The following is a 21,096-nucleotide window of genomic DNA, read 5'->3' on the forward strand; positions in this document are numbered from 1 at the left end:
CAGCCTTCTATCTCCGATTCGCAATCGCTCCTGAGGCAGCATCAGCTCCGCCACTGCGTCGCTCATTGACAGAAGTTTTCAAGGACTTCGGTGAGAGCTGCTCGTCAGAATCGTTTGCCAGCGAGGCCAAGATCTGGTCCTGGAGCGGACCTGGATCTGATGGGACAATGGCTACGCTGGATCGACTACAGTCAGATTTGATCGACTGGCTTGATGGAGAAAAGCTATTCGATATGCACAATTGTACATGTATGCACCCGGGTACCCCTGCCCGCAACTAAAATAAAAAAATAAAATAAAAAATAAACCCGACCGACCTACCCTGGTACGGATGAGTGAAGTGACCCGAAACAACTAGGTACTAGGTGGCCTAACTATGTACTTGTAGAGGGGACGGTTTCAAATAGGACACCGGTTGCAAACCGGAACGGACTCAATATTCACTTTCTCTCTTGGTATTTTGATTAGAAAACATAATATGTCACAGTGAGACTACTATGTGTTATACTCCGAGCCAAAATTTCATGGCTCTGCGATGACCAGAAGCGCCATATCAAGCAGGCGAGTTTTTGACGTGTTGCTTCGCACTGCGACTTGAGTTTTACGACTTTCGAAAAATCAACTTCTTGTCGCAGGTAAACAGCGGCTCACCTCTCGCCAATAAAGCACCGCATACCAATCAAAACTAATGGAAGCACACACAAGGCTTATTGTTACTCTGTACTGACCGTCGTGGAGCGATAGCAATTACCTAATTTCAGACCCAGAGTGAATTTGACGTGCACTCTAAAACGTGTCCGGTTTGGAGCCACCTCTGATTTGAACTTTTTTGAAGCGAAAAATTGGGCAACTTGGAGGCAATGGGTCAACACAAAGGAGTGGCTCAGTTCGATTGACTCTGGCCCCAGAGCAAACTTCAACATGCCAGTTTCCTTCCACAAACATATTTCGAGTGAAAAATCAACGTTGATAATCGGTTTGGGTCTATACAAATTTGGCTGTCAAAACGTCCCGGTATCGAGCCGTCTCCTCTACCAGGTGTTGTCAAAATATATTCATTGTGCAGCCAAACATGGCTATTTTAGTATTTACGGTCGCTAGCTGCTCCTCCCTTCTCCACTTAGCGAAGGAAAATAATTATTTTGGTTCCCTCCTTGCTGAATGAAGACATTGCGTTCACCCACAGCCGCGAAGTTGAAGGACTGACGAAGATGAGAAGCGTAGGAGGAGTATCGCTTGCCCTAGTAGTTGCTTGTTTGTTGCAGCTGGCAGGATGCGCGGCTCCAGAGCGCCCCTACAATGTTCTGTTCATAGTTGTGGACGACCTGAGGCCGGAGCTCAACGTGACTTACGGCCACGAGTACATGCACACGCCTAATCTGGACGCCTTGGCTGCCCAGTCAATGGTGTTCGACCGCGCCTATTGCCAAGAGGCCGTGTGTGCACCGTCGCGCAATTCATTCATGTCAGGCCGTCGACCTGACACGACCAAAGCCTGGAACTTCATTGACCATTTCCGAGAGCCGGGTGTCGGCGCAGACTGGGTCAGCTTGCCGCAGTATTTCAAGAACCATGGCTATTACACGTGGGGCGGGGGGAAACTGTACCACCCGAACTTGCCCCCGAAAAACGACGAACCTCTGAGTTGGTCGCAGGAGATACCATACTTCCCAGTGACTGACGAGCCTTGTCCGAAGGGGACAAAGACTCCGTTTTGCTCTATCGACGCACCGCTGGACTCCTTCTTTGATCATCGGCTCAGTGAGCACACCATTGGACTGTTGGAAGCGGCCGCACTGAACTACACCGACAAGCCGTTCTTCATCGGCGCCGGATTTCGCCGGCCGCACGTGTCCTGGCGAGCACCGCCGCGCTTCTTCGACCTGTACAATGCGTCCATGATTGCCACGGCAACACACCCGACGGCACCCAGTGGCATGCCGGACATTGCGTTCACCACCGAAGGCGCCGCGGACATTCACCATTGGCCGAGGGCGTACGGCCCGAATGATCCCGAGCCACACGACAGCCAGCAGCTGTTGAGACGGGGCTATTATGCGGCGGTGTCGTTCGTTGACGAGCAGATTGGCGCAGTTTTAAAGGCACTGGACCATTATGGACTGAGCAATAACACAATCGTGTCTCTTAACGGTGACCATGGGTAAGTAGTAAGCATACACTAGACTGACACTGTTAGTGGTGCTCAATGAAGTCCAGTCTCATTGATCATGTATGCACTCTACGCACTCTTTACTATTTCACAGCTCAATGTTTGAAGGTCTGGGGCTGCGCAGAGCACCATACAGCAGTGCACAGCCCAATGTCTGCAGTGTTTGTTGGCCGGGGCTGTACTGTTGGTGGTGGGGGGGGGGGGGGGGGGGCACTACCTGAAGGTGATTGACGTGATCGGTTTTCAATGAGCAGAATTCTATTGCTTCATGCAGAAGTCAAAACAACTTGATTAGTTTATAGTTTGATACACGATTGCAGGTCACGTCTCACCCAAACTGTGCATATTTGGCACCTCTGGCTTACACAGCCCTGGCGTGTTGATGCCCTAAAACTGTGAAAGTGATATGAGTGCTACTGAACATACACATACACCAAATGTATAATGGCAATGCAATGCAAACTGGTCCAGGTCACCAGCTTTGCTTGTCTTTGGGTCGGGCTTCACCTAGCGCTCGTGCTGTGCTACTGCATATGAGGGTGAATTCAAACAATTAGAGGACAGAGAAAGTGTTTTTACTCCGAGTTTCACGCACTAAGCGATCATCAGATGATCTGATGATCGCTTAGTGCGTGAAACTCGGAGTAAAAACACTTTCTCTGTCCTCTAATTGTTTGAACCAGCTCTACCACTCGGTATTGAGCACTCTCTTGGACAGCCTGGAACCTCTCTGTTTTATGAGGGTGAATTAGTTATTATTGTGAACGCATGCCAGCCAGCCAGCACACAGGCAGTGAGTGACTCATGCATTTCACCGGACTACACTGTGTTCGGCTGTGCAGCTCAGAGTCCTGGCCAGTTTACACATGCATGCACTGGTCCAGTGTTATCTACTCGCATGGCGTGCAAATAACTGCAGAACGTTGTGCCTTGATTGTGGTTCCATGCAGATGGCAGCTTGGCGAGCATGGAGAGTGGGCTAAACACACGGTATGCTGCAAACTTTCAGCGCGCGTACTTGTATGCACAATCATCATCCTTTGGTCTTATGCACATGCACACACACACACACACACACACACACACACACACACACACACACACACACACACACACACATACACACGCACACACACACACACACACACACACACACACACATACACACACACACATACACACACATGACAGTAGACTGGCGGTCAAGCTCAGGTGTGTGCATGCATGGCATAGGATACCGGGAAGACCGTTTACCCTCTCTTCCCCTTCTCCATAAGACCTTCATACAAGTGATCGTGAACAAGATTGGAAATATAAGAAGAGTTATCATAAACTTTGCGTTCTCCCCTGCTCCACCCTAGTAGGGTGATCCGCTATGTTCTGCAAAAGCTCACGTCATAAATGCACGGCTTTCCTAGTTTCCATATTCCTTCCTTTTCGTGCTGCACTTGTAGAACTTTGAACTGGCTGCGAGAGTGCCAATGATGGTGCGGGTTCCATCCAAGCCACAAACCGCTGGGAAGAGATCCAGTGTAAGTTCGTCTAATTGTATTTGTGTGTATGTATGCATATGTGTACTTCAAATACGGTATGTGTATGTGTGTGTTCAACATACGCTGGGACTGGGATAATTCCCGTACATCGTGTATGATCTTTGCGGCTACAACATGATTGGTTTCCAGACCAGGATGGGATGTTTAAACATTATTGGTTTCCAGACCAGGATGGAATGTTTAACATCTCTACTATAGTACATTAGCTGTCCAGTCGGTGTAGCAGAACCATAGCGTCATCAGGGCCTTTGGAGCCAGTGTCCATGTGCAAGGCACATGCTGCAGTATTATGACTGTCACGGCATCGGGCATCACAGCCTACATGCCCAAGTACGGTTGTCGACCAAATTACAGGATTTTTAGATGAATTTTCGTTGTGAAAGGACGTTCACTACTGGTTTTTGAAGTGGGTTGAATGATTAAATTTTGCTTCTTCTGTATCTGCATGCATGCGATCTGTGGGGCGTCACATGCAACCTCTCCGATTAGTTGTGCTGGAAGCATGCTGTATGGCCATGGTCACAGCTTCCCTTTCTCCCCGGGCCCTTGGTCAGAGCCCCCCCCCTCCCCTTGGTCAGAGCCTCCCCTTTCTTTCCCTCCCTCGGAGGCAGAATGTCATATTCCAGTTTCTATTTACGAAAAATGCATATCTGGGATATAACCACAGCTGGGCGATTTTGCCCAAATTCATGCATGAAAAGAGTGTGGCCCTGACAATCTATTGCTTGTGCTATTGCTTGCAGGCCATTGTGGAGCTCATAGACATGTACCCGACACTTGCAGAACTGGCTGGCCTGCCGACCCCACCGGATCTCAACGGAACGTCGTTTGCGCCCTACTTTGACAACCACACCATGCCCTCGCTGAAGGATGCCGCATTCTTTCAGTTTCCTCGCTGTCCCAAGAACCTATCACGGATGTGGGATGAAAACATCTGCCTTTCGGTATGGTTGCTGTGTATCCTCAGTAGAAGTTCTGTACTTCCTTGGGGTTGACGTTGGACATGTGTTTCAGGATACACTGGATGGTAAACTTGTGCTTGCGCTTGTGATGTGATGTTCCTTCACATGACCCTGGCTAAGCCCGAACTCAGCTTGCACGTTTGTTTAGTCGTGGATGTATTTGTCCTCATATTTACTTGGACCACATGCTAGTACACATTACTGAGCTTTAACAAAGGTGTATGATAACGCAATGTGACTTATTAGCTGTGCACGTAGCGATAGCAGCTTCAGTGGAAGTACTTTGAAGAAGTTGACTTCACCCAATGCGGAGCTTACACTTCCGACCAAAAAGTTCTTTCTCCATTAGTCGTTTGTCGTACGGCGCGCATGCCGTCTATGTGCGTCATTAGCACGGAAAGGGAAATGGTTAAGTATTACTCTCTTGTAGTCTCTACTCTGATTTGTATTCGCTGTGCACTACTGCTACTGTTGCTGCTGCTTCTGTGTAGGTGCCACGTACAGAGTTCTATTCGATGGGTTACTCTGTGCGCACCACACAGTACCGCTACACCGAGTGGCTCAAGTGGAACGGAACGCGACTGCACGGAGAGTGGAGTGACGTCGTCGGCGTTGAGCTCTACGACCACGCCGGCGACACGGGAACGGATTTCAATGCCTTTGAGAATGAGAATCTGGCAGCTGAGCCCAGTATGCAGGCGGTTGTCAAGGAGATGCATGTCCTGCTGGTGAAGAACTATGGCGAGTAGTCGGACACAGCCAACTACTTTCAAGTAATTATTTGGGAAATGTTATTTAAACTTATTTTGAAATTGAAGATAATGTTATGACATTGTGTGAACTTTTCTCATTCACTAGCACATCTGAAGCTACTGCCCTGTCAGCGATTGCTAACCGGCTGGTCAACAGTGAAGACTGGCCAGTTCAATCCTCGCCACTGCCACTGCTCAGGTGTGAAGAGTGCTGGGATGAACATTTCTGCCGTGTCTGCATGCGAGAATTGCCATGCATGCTGGTATATTCAGCAAAATGGCTGCTGACTGACAATTTTGACCTTTTGATATGCTATGCACCTCGTGTGTTTGAATCTTGTTGGCGTTGCGGCCCTTGGAAGTCAATACATTCAAGTTCCTGTATCTACTATTCATTTGTTATCTACCTCCACTGAGGACCTCTCAATGAGCGAAACAGCTGTCTGGAGGATACGGAACATCTACCCAAGAACGAATTTCCTCGCTATGGAGGATGGTGTTTTGATTGTGGACCAATAGTGCAGTGTGGAGAGGTAGAGTGGTTCAAAATTTCGAATGGCCAAGTTAGTTCGTCGCAGCTTCTACTGCACGTTGGAAAAAGATTCCAATCAGGTTCGAGTGATCAGTGGAATTCTCTGCTAACTTACTGGAATGATCCAATTTCTGCAATGTTAGGCATGGTACGCTTTCCAACGGCCAAAGAGATTTGGAAAGCTCGTGTCTTTGTGGATAACTCGAAACAATTTGCGCTAATAATAATAATAATGACAGTTCGTATATCACTCATTGCATGAGGTCAACGCATCTGTTAACAATTTCGAGCCAAGCAGCTCTATCAGAAGCAGATTGCACAGCATCCAGAAGCGACAGATTAATGCATTGTAAGTCTTTCTTGACAACGTCGATCCATCTCAGACGTGGTCGTCCTCGGGGTCGTCGTATGTCTGTTGTGTTGATTGCCATTAGGAGGGCTTGGAAAGAGTACGATTCTTCGCCTTCCCTCACTACATGGCCGAACCACAGCAGTCTCCGTTGCCTGCAGACTTGGGATAGTGGGGTCTGCTCGGTTCTGGCATACAGCACTGTGTTCGAGATTCGCTAAGACGCTGCAAAATTCGCTCCGATTTTGGATTTCATTCCACAGGATGTGGCACCTACAAGATGCGGTCCAAGCCCCCCATTCCTGTCACTTCGCAGTGGCCTTTCTTCCTTTCAGTTTGTTCCCGCCCTCCCACCCTGGACTGAAGGGTTTTTATAGACAAATGCATGTAGCTGCTTTTGTTTTTGCCTAGGGCAATTACAACTGCGGTGCTTTTCTTTGTTGGGTCTTTTTTAACATTAGGGGTGGTGTGCGCGTCGTGGGCCATTGTATGGTTACATACAGCTTCAAAGGGTAATTGTCAGGGGATGAATTGGCATGAGGCAGAATGCAAGATTGAATTGAGGGGTCGGTGGGATTTTTCAGGGGCCGTCAAGGCATTGTGTTAACTGAAGCTGGATGATGACCTGTGTGGTGTTCCAGTGTGAACATGCTGTGCAAGGGTGTTCTCTTGCGTTTCGGGACGTGTGCGCTTTTACAGTACCCCGGCTATTGTTATGCCATTGTTAGACGTGCTGTTTGCTGTTTAATTATCGGCTTTTCGATTGACTGTTGTATCGATCGTGTACATATTTGTAAACTTACAAATAATTATAGTATAACAAATAAAAGAGGAAATACTTTTAAATAAAAGCCATTGCCGAGTCACTGCGCTCTCAGAAGAGACTTCTGTGTGTGTTGGTGTTGTGAGAGTGTGTGTTGGTGTTGTGAGAGTGTGTGTTGGTGTTGTGAGAGTGTGTGTTGGTGTTGTGAGAGTGTGTGTTGGTGTTGTGAGAGTGTGTGTTGGTGTTGTGAGAGTGTGTGTTGGTGTTGTGAGAGTGTGTGTTGGTGTTGTGAGAGTGTGTTGGTTGGTGTTGTGAGAGTGTGTGTTGGTGTTGTGAGAGTGTGTGTTGGTGTTGTGAGAGTGTGTGTTGGTGTTGTGAGAGTGTGTGTTGGTGTTGTGAGAGTGTGTTGGTTGGTGTTGTGAGAGTGTGTGTTGGTGTTGTGAGAGTGTGTGTTGGTGTTGTGAGAGTGTGTGTTGGTGTTGTGAGAGTGTGTGTTGGTGTTGTGAGAGTGTGTGTTGGTGTTGTGAGAGTGTGTGTTGGTGTTGTGAGAGTGTGTGTTGGTGTTGTGAGAGTGTGTTGGTTGGTGTTGTGAGAGTGTGTGTTGGTGTTGTGAGAGTGTGTGTTGGTGTTGTGAGAGTGTGTGTTGGTGTTGTGAGAGTGTGTGTTGGTGTTGTGAGAGTGTGTTGGTTGGTGTTGTGAGAGTGTGTGTTGGTGTTGTGAGAGTGTGTGTTGGTGTTGTGAGAGTGTGTGTTGGTGTTGTGAGAGTGTGTGTTGGTGTTGTGAGAGTGTGTTGGTTGGTGTTGTGAGAGTGTACCACAAAGACATGGTCCAGTGTATTTTAAAGAGTCTGGTTAGGCGGCGAACAAGTGTACTAAATACAGAAAAAGCAACATCCTACGTGATGATTGGTATGTGTGCATGTTGGATAGTTGGGTATGAAAGAGACACACCAAAAGTGCAGACTTGAAAGATTGTACTGGTAATATTTCCGCAGTGAAATTACAGTAATCGGATCTCAAGCATCAAATATCTTAGGCATTTGTTATACTGGACTGTGCAAGGCAGCATGCACAGTGCTGTGTGGATCATCATCTGCTGTACAAGTAGTTCATGGGCTGCTTACACAAGTGTCCTGGTTCTCAGGTACTCGTGGCCATGCAGACGGTCAGTTTCTTGCGCACTGCTTGCTCGATGTGCGTATCACGCTGAAGCTGCTGCTGACTATCATTGCTGGCAAACAGTTTCTCCATCACCTTGGGCAGCACAGAGCCAAAGATCAACACCAGGGCCTTGGTGACATCTGAATATTCCGCCAGCTCGCTGTTCAATATGACGGTGGCATTGAGAGCTGCTAGGTAAATGCAGGCCCCGAGGAACATGGCGAGGGTCTTCAGAACACCGAAGCGAACTGGGTAGTGTTCACGGAGAATCTGGTCGAACACCTCCGCGGGAACTTTCAACTGTGCCACCCTACGCTTGGACGCCGTGTTTGATCGCAAGTCTGTGGCCACGGCAGAGGCAATTCTCTGCACCAGTTTCTCCTCGTTCATGGCTTTATGGAAATGTGCAATCACGGATGTCTGGATATCATTATAGCCCTCAATCAGGCGATTCCAGAAGTGGAGGAAGTACAGCAGGAAGGAGGCAACCGGAATGAGATAGTCAATGTACTTGTGAATGTTGTAGAATATGCCCACGATGATGAACTTGACGGTGGTGATGATCCACGTGCCCATGAGCAGGGTGAGCAGGATAATGGCTAACAGTGTGACACACCACGCAGCGGAGATTGCAAGTTTCAGGGCACTACGCAGCTTGGGAGTACTAGTGAGCAGTGCAACACTCGCTCCAGCTGCGATGCTCCATCTCATAACCAGATAACCCAGTGGAGTGTTATATATGCACCCCACGAGAATAATGGCGCACAGCAGGGCAAAGTCAACAATTGACAGCAGGGTGCATAGAGCGAGCCAGGGGTAGGAAGTTTTCAATGTCCGCGGCTGAATGCGATCTTGGTAGATGCGGTGTAGCAGTGAGTAACGTTTGAAAACACCCACAACGTGTTGGACAAAGCCTTGTGATTGCTTTTCAGGCAGTATTGGCTCTCCGTCGATGGCATTGCTTGAGGACTGGCTGCTTAACGGAAAACGATATCCGCTGGGAAGGACCGGAAAAAGGGCGGACTTTTGCTCCGCATTCGAGCTGGGTGCTTCTTTCAGCTTCTTGTCGAGCTCCTGCGGGTTAGCCAGTTGACAGAATGCACCGACAACAAAATACGTAACCAGCAGTATATAGTCAGTGCCGGTCAGAAACAGGAACCATGGCGTTGATGCATCCACCTTCACCATGCACTTCAGCTCTCTGTTGGTGCTGGACAAGCGATAGGCAATTGCTCTCAGCGCCACCAGCACCAGTGGAAAGCTCAGTGTGCACAGCCATCGCAGTCGCCTTGGCAGCTGATACTTACTGAACCAGTTGCGCAATGCCATGCAGCCGGGGTTCTCCACGACCAGAGCCGGTTCCTTCAAGAATGGCGAAGTGTTTGTGTTTTGAACAAAGTGCCTGCTCAGCCTGCCATGTAGGGTTGATGACAGAATCTGCCAGGTTGTAAAATTCTTCATCCCAAGAGCCGGACTCAACTCCTGGCCAAAGTCTTCGGAGAAAACGTCGTCTTCAGCCGGCTGAGCTATTAGTGGTGTGCGATCGGAAGTCATGGACGAGTTCAACGCAATACGGTGCTCAGGATCACTGGGCTGCTGGGATGCCGCACTCAGCTCAATGCCTGCCATGCTACCAACGCCTAGCCCCGTTGCTCCATTGTCAGTGGGTGTTGTGTTCTTTGCCGCCGCTGCTGCTTCTCCGCTGGGTTTGGACGCTGGTGCCAGACTAGACATGAGTGGCAATGGTGCAAGCAACATGGCCAGGAACAAACCCCAGAACGTTGCAATCGTGTTGCCGTCGTACCAACGGGAAAACGACATGGACGTCTCACACGACACCACGCCGCCCGGTGCATCGGCATAGCAGCAGGAGAATGCAAAGCCCTCGTTGCTGCTGTTGGCCTCCGTGTTGGTGTTCAGAACGGCAAAGTCTCGCTTGCTGGCGTAGCGTAGCTGACACAGCTGCGCCGTGCCATTCTGGATACCCGGTGCTGCTAAACCAGCATCCTCAGAGAGACTGAGTTCCAGAGTGATTTCCGACTGCTGCGCTTGCGAGAGGTTCCTCCAGCACGCCAGCGAGGAGACGGCGAGGGGAATGTAGACATGTTCTACGTGCAGATGTTTGTTAGACAGAAGTGTTGCCGACAGGGCCACTCTGTCTGGCGGTAGCTTCAGGATAGGGCATGGCTTGCCGCGCCGAGACCAGATCTGCTGCAGTGGGTGGAAGTAGCGGACCGCTATTGTAGCGTTGCCACGCAGCTCAGTTTTACCGGCAGTAAAGTCCCTGGACATTGTGGCATCACATTGTTCCGTGTCAGCCCTGCTCAGGCTGGTGAAGTTCTTGCACTCCTCAAGGCTACCACCCAGTACTCTGTCGACCTCGCATGGATTGCGTGGTTCATACAAGCTAAACTCTATCACAACGCCCGTGATGCTTTCGTCGTCCGTTAGTGTCCGGAATGCCTCGGCGTACTCCCAGCGATCGATTAGTGATGCATTGCACGCCAAGTCAGTTTCATACGGAGGTTCCGACCAGCCAGCACTGTCCCGCAGTGTGTAGCCATAGTCGACAGCCGAAGCGCTTCCCACACTGCTGTGTGTTCCTGGGACCTTACCGGCGCGTTCCGCGTGTGAGCCGAAAGCTCTTCCACTCGATGTGGCACCGGAGAGCCGATCATCCGGGCCAGTAGCACCGATGTCCAGTGGAGCGGCGCGCCGAGAGGCTTCCACCGTGTGGTATGCAGCACATGCCAAGAGAAACAACAGGCCAAACTTGGTGTTAGACGCTTGAGCCCGGGTAGGCGCTGAGCTACTTTGCATTGCTGATTGCAGCCAGATCAGTGCTGCGATGATAACGACATAATAATTATTATGAAGTACTTGTCCACGATGATCGGTAAAGGAGTGCGACTCAAGGAGGTTAGTGGCTTCTAGATCATGAAATTCTTTCGTTTATTCTACACAGACGTCTACATGGTCTACACGAGCCACGATATTCGATAAGTCAGCGACATCGAGTTCTTCAATCCATTCAAACTGTCATTTCTTTAGCCTAGTTTAGGGGCCAGCCTAGTACTACTAGTACTACTAGTAATCATGGTAATATTAGCGCCTGGAGCCCGGAGAATCATTAGTTTGGCTTTTATTTTGCCATGATTTTTCGCAGTGAGACATGTCGGCAGCCTGCCATCGATCACTATCGAATCCATGGTATCAGGTATCATCACACTATCGCTGACTCAGTGACCATGGTGACTGACAGGACGGTAGTCACGATGACGATAGACGGACGCTGCGTCACTCCATGCATGCACTCCGAGTCCGAGTCCGACACTGGCGACAGTCGACACTGGCGAAAGTCATTGACCCATAATAAAGGGCCATATCAGGCATATGCCATGGGCCATGGCGACTGCAAGCTGTAGCATACCGGTAGATCTTGTACACAAAATCATCGAATTATTTGTTTGCATGTATTTTCCATGTACATGTATGATGTGATCATAAAAATAATGATTTACAGTAACTGTTTTCTCTGCGACCATACCCGGCCCAGTACAGACGTTGTATACTAGTACCATAAAGTAGTATATCGGTACCTCGTATTCAGTACTAGTAGTAGTGCACAGTCTGCCTTGTTTGACGACGGCATGCAGCATGCACTGACTACTGTGGGGTGCGGTTGACAGATTGGCGGACCGATGTTGAAGTATCGGTGAATTCAGAATAGCTCTAACTGGTGTTAATGCTTCAGTTCACCTTTTCGAATATCCACGGGACCACGAATGAACAGAAAAACCCTTTGTGACCGGACCAGTGCAGGACGTTGTCGGCGCGACAAGTGGTCGCTGTCATCCCCACACTGATCACAACATAACAGACCGAACAAACTCGAACAATCATACCCAAAAACCCTGAGTATCCATATTCCAGCACATGCATGAAATCCCCAAACTCTGGGTGGACTTGCAAATGATCCTTATAGATGGGCTCACCAAATCTCAGTAAGTGGGTGAGGATAAGTTGCAGAAAACCGGATTGACGGCATCAGGGTGTCCTTCCCTGGATCCAACTGCATTTACCCCTGCGGCCCTGCCCCCAGTGAAGGTACCAAACACACATGTACCAAAGGCGTCGCCGCCTGTTGGGAATCGCCCGTCGCAAGAGAAGCACGCAAATCTGCAAATGCACTGGATGTGCACCCACAGATTTTCTGTTTATAGCAAAGATAGCGGATCTGATTCTGAATGAAACAGATCAAGACAACTGTCTAATCCACACTGGCGAAGCCATGTGAATCGCCCCCCCCCCCCATGCACACCTGGTCTACACCACGCGGAGTCCATCGGAATAACGTTATGAGTGTATATGACGGCCAAGAAAGTTCCCTATGCACACCCTAACCAGTACAGACAGCACGCTGCTTTGATAGAAGCAGACACTAGAAGAGTAGATGCACTGGTAGTAGTACCTTGAAGTGCAATTGGAGTTAGTTTACCAACCAGCCTGGTGCAACTGGGTGCTGGGAACACGAACACACACACACGCACACACACACGCACACACACACGCACACACACACGCACACACACACGCACACACACACGCACACACACGCACACACACACACACACACAGAACATGCACCGCTTCTTTGAATGAAATGGGTTCGACTGGACATTGTACGATCATGTAGAATTATTTCCCCGTAACCATGCGGGCTCCGGGTCCGTATAGCCGATCTGGTGTTCTTTAGTCGTGGTCCTGGCTTCTTCCTGAATTCCTAGTTCGGCTCCCAGATCCTTTAGCCTCAGATCATTGCAGCATAATGTTTTTAAGCGATCCTCACTCTTCGTACGTGGTGTCTGACAGGAGTTGGTTCCCGTCGCAAACCCTGGCGGTCACTCACCCAGAACTGATCTAATTCAGCGGTTCTGTCAAGTGAACGCACATGTTATTCTTCACGCTGTTAGTATGCGTCTTACCATCTGATGCCCGTGGACGTGGTTGTTCGTGTTATAACGTGCTGGCCTGATGCATACATGCTCTTGTGTTGAGGTCGGTCATGGATTCCCCTTCAGCGCTCTTCTTTCCCCTCGCAGCGCGCGAATCCGATCCTGCTGTGCTCAGGAAACAACCGATTGTGACAAAGAGCGTGATCAGGTGCAAAAAAATTCGCCATCAATCATTTCTGACCTGTCAGTTCGTTGACAGGTGGCAAGCGTGCTGGCCCTCTTGCCAACTGTCTCACGAGATCTTGACAACTGTCCTGGCGATAATCTGATACCGGCGTCTATTAGTATTAGTATCCTAGAGCATTAGGCCTCCTTTCACGAACTGCTACTGGAAAGGAGTGACTTGCAGCGAGTGTGTTTTGGCAAAGCGGAGAGGCAACAGAGGGCCTCAGAGGATTTGTCTACTATTCGGATCCACATCGAGTTTCAGAGGATTTCCGTCTACAGCTGCCGTCTTCTTCCCGCTCAGCAAACCTTGACGACACCCACGTAACACACGTCTGGCATGGTATCCAATTTGTACTTCTCGTGAATTTGTTTGTCCATTGGACATTTGGATCACTGTGGTTAATGATCTCCTGATTCTGTACACCTCCGTCTTCCTCAACTGAACAATGTGTCGCCATTCAATGACTTGTTTGGTTTATCGCAGACTTGTTTGCGTCGAAGTTGCCCCATGGCAAGACCCCACCCGATGATTGCTCCGGTTACAGCTCTAATGACACGAAGATGGGGCCTTCAATCTTCATTGATTGACAACAGACTAAATGCCCGACCATGCTCACTGCGATGCAACAGTACCCTAGGTAATCATTGTTCTGCTTGACACTGATGAGTTTGGGGCAGGAGTGTACTTGCGAGTAGTATTACAGGTCGTGTGAAAATCGTCGAGCCGAGACCTACATATCTCACTGATGAACCATTATTCAACACATTGCTGTCAAATTCTACAGAATGGAAAAGAGATGATAGTTTGGACGGGGCATCACTGAGCTTGTTCATATTTCTGACCACATCAATATTTACATGCACCATGACCTTGGTAAGGTGTGAGTCCTGTGCTGTGAGCGACCCCGAAGAAAGGCAGGGTGTTGAACTTCAGATGGCGCTGGACATTGCAATCATCGTAGAACGCTCAGCGCTTTCATCCGTTATAATTATGTGTAGCCGGAGGCCAACGTGAGAACACATCAGTGAAGTCTCCGTCCCAAACACGGTGAGCCAAGACGATTATCGTAATGCAGATCGTGGCTACTTCACAGGTTTTCTAGTGGCAGCAAGCAGGGGTTGCTGGGGACGGCTCATCGAGTACATGAGTCCCCAAGGCTTCTCCAGCTAGGGTCTGCAAAAGGTAGGCCGGATTACTGCTTGCTGATGGGCACTGCTTTGGCGCTTGGCATCCTCTGGCCGGCAGTGAGCGGGTGATGGCGCCTATGGTGGCATCCTGCGCGTGATCCTTGGATGATGGTACGTGGTGGAGAGAGTTCCACTGGCTGGCAAGCAAAGGCGGAAAACCGTAGCGCCTGGGTGCAATGGTGCTGTCTCATGACCAACCAGTCTGTAGCTGTGTGGGCCGCCGCTGACAAGCTAGCCAGAGTCCTCTGAACTCATTCTCGAAACAAGATCATTTCGCTGATTGGTGAGGCTCTGTGGTCACGCTGTGAGAACACAAGTGTTGTGACCACGTGAGGCCGACAGTATAAACACTTTGCCGTTCGCCAGGGAACGTACTGGACCGAAGAATATCCACAATTTAACTTTATGATATGCAGCACGAGTCCAGCGTTCCCTGTCATCGGGCCCCCACTCGATTCCACCCCTAGCACCTTCTAGTTCTAGGAGAATGTATATGTTTTCAACTACTCCTGTCGGCCTCCTACTGGCAAAGCGAAAGAGTAAGCCTTGCTGTGACTGGAATACATCAAGCAGGCACCCTCCTCGTGCGCGCACAACCGCAGCAGCGAAACGGCCCATTCGCCACTGCCCAGTGTGTGTTGCAGCAGCAGCAGCAGCAGCAGCAGCAGCTCAACCTCTAGTATAGGCCTATCTATGCTGTACGAAGGGAGAGCTCGCCCGCTACGCAGCTCTGCTCACAGCCGACACAGGCACGGAGTCCTGGACCGGTCCCAAATTGCCAGACTGTATCTGATACAGTCTAAAGCTAGAAGCAGCACAGCGACTCAGCCGGAGGAACCATGCTACATGTGCGGGCCACAGGGCACAGGGCACGACCAGAGCCGAGCGCTCGGAAAGAGAACCGAAACCAATGCCTTGGCCGTTGGTCAGACCATACCAGGCCTCTTGGCGACCACCGGACCAAGCGCAATAAAACCACTGGCGCTCAGTGCTCTTCCACACACCGTCGCCTTCATCTCAACTGGTAACGTTCTGTAAATACTGTCCTCGAAAGAAAACAAAGAACAGAAGAACAAGAAAGATGGGTTCGGTAAGCGACGCAGAGAAGCAAGCGATTGATGAGAGTCCTACCTCGAGGTGCCGTTCTCAGCCTTCGTGTCAAGCAAGATTCACGTTGGTGATTAGCATCTTGGCCCTCATAATCTCACTGGCAACTCTTACTACTGTACTCGTCTCCCGATACCACGACTACGACGACCATCATCACCTTCGTCCCCAGTGGCAAGGCTACAATCGCACGACCGGCGACCAACTCGCACGACAGCCACAGGAGGAAGTCCCCAGACAACTACAAGCGGTGAGTGAAATTTGATAATGCTTGTGCTGTTCGCTGTGCATGTCTGGTTTTATAACCCCGGTGCGAGAGCTTTGTTCGTGTGTCGGCTGGCCGCAGCGAGGGGAGAACAGGTGGTCGAAGGTGCAACAATGATTCGATTGAGCCTCTTGAACATTTTGTGTCGTCCGGCGAAGCTAGGGGCTTGCCCCCGGAGTTGCACCCCGTTTCCCTTCTGTCAACACGTCCTCAGCGCGTTTTTGCAACAACTGACGAGCTGTTTGCAGTGCCTAGCGTCTGGCCTTTGTTGCATGCTAAGCGTTCACTCGTTCTCCATCTCTAAGGCAACAGTCGACACGACAGACAGCACAGTTCACATCACGCCTCGACCTCCTACTACTACTACTACTCCTAGTCCTCCATCCAGTACAACCCAGTAGCATGTGATGATCACATGACAGATTTCTCCGGGTGCACACGCGCACGGCCCACGGAGGCGTCGGCGGCGCCAAACAGCCTACTTTGGTTGCAGTTCTCGCTGCAAAGTCCAGTGTCTAGTTCAGTCATTGACATCTACTCTAGGTGGCACGACTAGCGCTAGGCCGCCCAGTGGCTAATTAGCACAAGTATGGGTTAGATATGGTAGTAGGCACGTGCTTCCAGCGTGAATTACAATTCTGTGTCATGCACACCAGCCATGTTATGTTGGCGCCAGGCCAGAACTCAGACTAATTAATTAGCTGTAGACAGCTGTACCTTTCCTTCTGCCTTAAGCGGACCTTGCTGGCTACTCAGGGCCTGGCACAGGCAGTTTAGCAGTCCAGAGCTGCTCAGGGCCTGGCACAGGCAGTTTAGCAGTCCAGAGCTGCTCAGGGCCTGGCATAGGCAGTTTAGCAGTCCAGAGCTGCTGTCAGAAAGTGTCACGTTGCAGGTTGTTGTACATGATGGCACTGGTGAGGTGTTTACAACTTTGCCTACACTGAGCTAGTGTCACCGGGTCTGGCAGCTGTCTCTCCAGCAGACATCACATGCTCCTCCTTCCCAGGGCAGTAGCAGTAGCACTGGTTGTATTGTCATACAGGCCCATTGGATAGCTCCCTGCCCTGTCCAACACCACAATGGTTCTGTGCTGCTGTCCTATAGTATAGGCTAGAGTCTGCCATGCAGACTACTCATGCAATGACTATGATTGTACTGCGAGCACATGGACAGTGAGCATCAGGGAGTCGTAAACCAACGGTATTTTACGACTCCCTGGTCAGCATAATATGTACATGTATATCAGGGAGTAGAGAGATGTCATGTATTTTGTTGGAACGTTCTCCATTTGTTAGTGTTTGTCTTCGTTTAACATGTATATTACTCAGTATGTCGTAATTGGACACTGCTCGATTATTCTTACCTTGTGCGATTCACTATTTGTAACGTGGCTCCTCTGCTTCAGTTTTCGTTCTATCTCTCTGGCAGGGGCAACCACCACCCGTCTGGTGGGTGCCAGCATCCTCCGGCAGTTGCGCTGGGACTCTACGATACATTCTTGTTCTTCGATAATTAGAAATCTGCCTTTCTAGTTCTTCGCTGTTTGAATTATTATTTATTTGTGTTGTTTCTTGCGGCACTCGCTTTTGTGTAGATTTGACCTTTTTGCATGTCGGCCGCGTGAGTACAGATGACATCATGCATTATTTTCTGTCACGTGTTTTGCTTTGAGCGTGTCGTTCAAGATGTTTGAACTGCGCCCGCTGGCCGATTTTCTTTGCTTGCTGTTTTCTTTGCCAGTCAAGCGTGGGGACGCTACGGTGTCGTCCTTCTTGGCTGTGTGTCCGGTACGGGGCCGGGTACGTGCGTCCCCAGCTCTCCGTTCTTTGTTCTTTTTTGGGTTAGATTCTTCAATGGTGTTTTTGAGAACATGTTTGGTAATACAGTCTTCTAAATAGTTCGATGCTTCCAATGGTTGTGTCTGATGCAAGTGTGGATTTGCGAGGGAACCGGTGAAACATATTTACTACTCTCTGACAACAAAAGTTCACTACGACGGGGAAACTTACTTCGGTTGTACACAACCCGTCGAACATTCAGCAGTATGACATGAGTTCCCTTCTACCAGAGTAGGGCCCGGATACGGCTTGATATTCTGTTTAGGCTGTCTTTTCCTCTCTTGCCGTCTTGGTCTTGCTCTCATCTACTTATCTCTCATTTGTGATTATTCCTGCGGCTTCCATGCAATACCTGGGTCTCCATGCATAGCCTGTGTCTCCATGCAATACCTGGGTCTCCATGCAATACCTGGGTCTCCTTGCAAAGCGATGCAATACCTGGGTCTCCATGCATAGCCTGGGTCTCCATGCTATACCTGGGTCTCCATCCAAAGCCTGGGCAAAGCCTTTGTCCGCAGGAAACGCTCATTTTCAACTGACACTATCAATAATGGTATCATTATGCTGTAGTTTGAGGGGGTGCAAAGGAAAACTTGTGACTTTCAAAGAAAATTTGACAATACCCGTACCAAGTTGTTGCATACTGGGGGATGAGATCGACGGCAACACAACACATCTCAAGATACATGACATTGTATTAACCTAGCTGGCCTGTAGTGTGTACGGTTGTAACTTAGAGTTTACACGTGGCGTTCAAAAACTGATTCAGCTTGCCTTTGTGGATTTTTCTCTTGTAATATACACAGCGTGTGCTCACTAAACGGTCGCAGGCAGCGCCACAGCAGAGTACATGTAATATGAGTCGCTGGAGGGAGGTTTGCCACCGCGCACCAAGACACCACCATCACACGATCGCCACCAAGGTCACCCTAGTGCACAAACGACCCTACGTAAACGGCTTGCGTGAGTACATACATATAGACTTATGCGCAGTCATCGCTGTACGATTGTATGTTTTACAGGGGATGGGGGAGGATAGGTCTTTGAAGCAGTGTTCGGAGTATGCGTCTAAAAGCATGCGTGTATATAGAGCCGTCCATGACGAGGGAAAGACCTACACTTGAAAGTACACGCGTATAGTGTACACTAGACGCATACAGTTGTGGATAACAGAGTGCCACCAGGCCTCTGACCCCTTCCCCAAAGGTCGGATCACCCTGTCTCCTCACAGAGGAAGAAATACACATAGAAATAATGAAATGTACATGTACATATAATGACATTATAATTGTACTGTAGCTATCATGATAAACAATTCGCTGTTCGCTTGAGACTCAGTTGGACTGTGTTTCACTTTTCAGCATCCATAGGAACCCCGCTCCCATCCATATGCATAATGTATTCGTACGTAAATGTATGAACTGTCCACCATGCCTTCTGTGTTATGATGCAAGACATGTTCTTGGCTTACAGAATTTTTGTGCTGTCCATCTCTGCAGAAAATCTCATGTGGAGTTATGACCAGCAGGACTGTGTGGCCACCTGTATGGGGATAAGCCGCGACGACAGCAGCAGTGTCGTCATTCCGAAAGATGGCGTATACATGATCCGAGTCGACCTGCGAGCGAACGAACCCTTCGCCAATGAAATGATAGTAGATGTCCGAGTGGACAATTCCAGGAGCCTGGGTATTGTGCGGTTTCCAAACACTGCTCTATCCAATGCTTCTGGTAACATTGAACATGCCAAGATGACGATGAAGGAACCGCCGGCACATGGCCGAAACAACAACATTGAGCCGCCAAGAGCCGCTGGTCTCTCCGAGCATCAAACACGCTCCCTGTACGTACCTCTCTACTATGAGAAGCTTGAGTACTTGAAGGCTGGCAATCGCATTTCGGTGCGAGCGCGGTGGTTTCAGGTGCTGTACAATCGGCACGAGGTACGACCAATCCATCTGGACCAGACGACAGGGAACACTAGGAGCAACACACTGCAGATATTCCGCGTCTAGATCCCAGTTGGAAATGTGGTCGACGAGCAGACCCACTCACATGCCCTACACCTTGCCAGTTTAGTGTCAGCAGTGCCAGTGGTAGTGAGCTCAGATGCCAGCCAACAATCATATCCGACCTCTGACTAAAACAAATTCCATTTACGATGCATCGAGGATTCGAGATAGATGACGACCGCATTGAACATGAACTTGGGAACCCTTTGCTTGCCAGCTACAATTACTGGCCTTATTTGAGCTCACGGAACCGCACTTTTCTATTTTGTTTTTGTACTATCTTACTTAGATTTGTCCGCTTTCCTTGTCAAACACAAAATATGTCTCCATGCTGCGATTGTTCAGTAATCAAACACGTTCAAGTAAAGTGAATATCAGGTGGTCTGGCTAGGAAGCATTCTATTTTTAAAGTAGGTGAATGCATTTTGGAATGCAGTCTTGAGAGTGACATTCCAGCTGGCTTGAGCAACCCCTAACCATACGACATGCATGTACATGTACCTGGCGTTGATTAACCTTGATCAGCTGATGATATCTGTTATTCACTAGTTTTGGCTGCATCGCAGAAGTCCTTGACATTTCTCTCTACATAAACTTGCGTCTTCTCGTCATGCGCCTGCTGTATTTATGATGAGGATTTTATTTTAAACTCGGTTGGTGAACCACTATAGTTAGGATAAAGAAAGGTAAAGGACAACAATGTTACGAATGAATGTCTCAGTACTCCTTGTCAGTTTTGTGCCATTTTGTCGCACTTGCTGACTGTATAAGATCTAGTTCGCTCCTGCTCTTGTAGCAGTTGAGCACTCTTGCGTGGGGTAGTGCCTTTGCTGTTTGCGTTATGCAGAGCTCACTGACTTGTCAGTTTGAGCACTCTGGCAAGGTACGTTCGGGCCTGATTGGAAATTTTTATTTCCATTGCTATCAGGTTCGGCCTCATTTCCTCTGTGCTGCGCTGATGAGTTCAAAAAGAACGAAACAGTATGCTGTCCGCAGATTGAGTATTTCGCTCCTGCTCTTGTAGCAGTTGAGCACTCTTGCGTGGGGTAGTGCCTTTGCTGTTTGCGTTATGCAGAGCTCACTGACTTGTCAGTTTGAGCACTCTGGCAAGGTACGTTCGGGCCTGATTGGAAATTTTTATTTCCATTGCTATCAGGTTCGGCCTCATTTCCTCTGTGCTGCGCTGATGAGTTCAAAAAGAACGAAACAGTATGCTGTCCGCAGATTGAGTAAGATCTAGTTACGTTGGTGGACAGTTTATCA

At 49.2% G+C, this 21,096-nt stretch overlaps 2 protein-coding genes across 2 annotated transcripts; both read left to right on the plus strand.

The window, feature by feature from the left end:
* The first annotated feature begins 1,064 nt into the window (after positions 1-1,064).
* On the plus strand, positions 1,065-5,913 carry LOC135822454 (iduronate 2-sulfatase-like). Its single transcript, XM_065335225.1, has 5 exons — positions 1,065-2,161; positions 3,121-3,160; positions 3,625-3,702; positions 4,467-4,667; positions 5,177-5,913. The coding sequence occupies exons 1-5, from the start codon at positions 1,212-1,214 to the stop codon at positions 5,432-5,434; spliced, it is 1,527 nt and encodes a 508-aa protein (XP_065191297.1). The 5' UTR covers positions 1,065-1,211; the 3' UTR covers positions 5,435-5,913.
* A 9,126-nt stretch (positions 5,914-15,039) lies between these two features.
* On the plus strand, positions 15,040-19,983 carry LOC135822455 (uncharacterized). The gene is made up of 3 exons (XM_065335226.1): positions 15,040-15,969; positions 18,629-18,785; positions 19,322-19,983. Exons 1-3 carry the CDS (start codon positions 15,694-15,696, stop codon positions 19,834-19,836), a joined length of 948 nt encoding a protein of 315 aa, XP_065191298.1. The 5' UTR covers positions 15,040-15,693; the 3' UTR covers positions 19,837-19,983.
* The last annotated feature ends 1,113 nt before the right edge of the window (positions 19,984-21,096 follow it).

Source organism: Sycon ciliatum, chromosome 8, assembly GCF_964019385.1.
Source record: "Sycon ciliatum chromosome 8, ocSycCili1.1, whole genome shotgun sequence".
Lineage (NCBI taxonomy): Eukaryota > Metazoa > Porifera > Calcarea > Leucosolenida > Sycettidae > Sycon > Sycon ciliatum.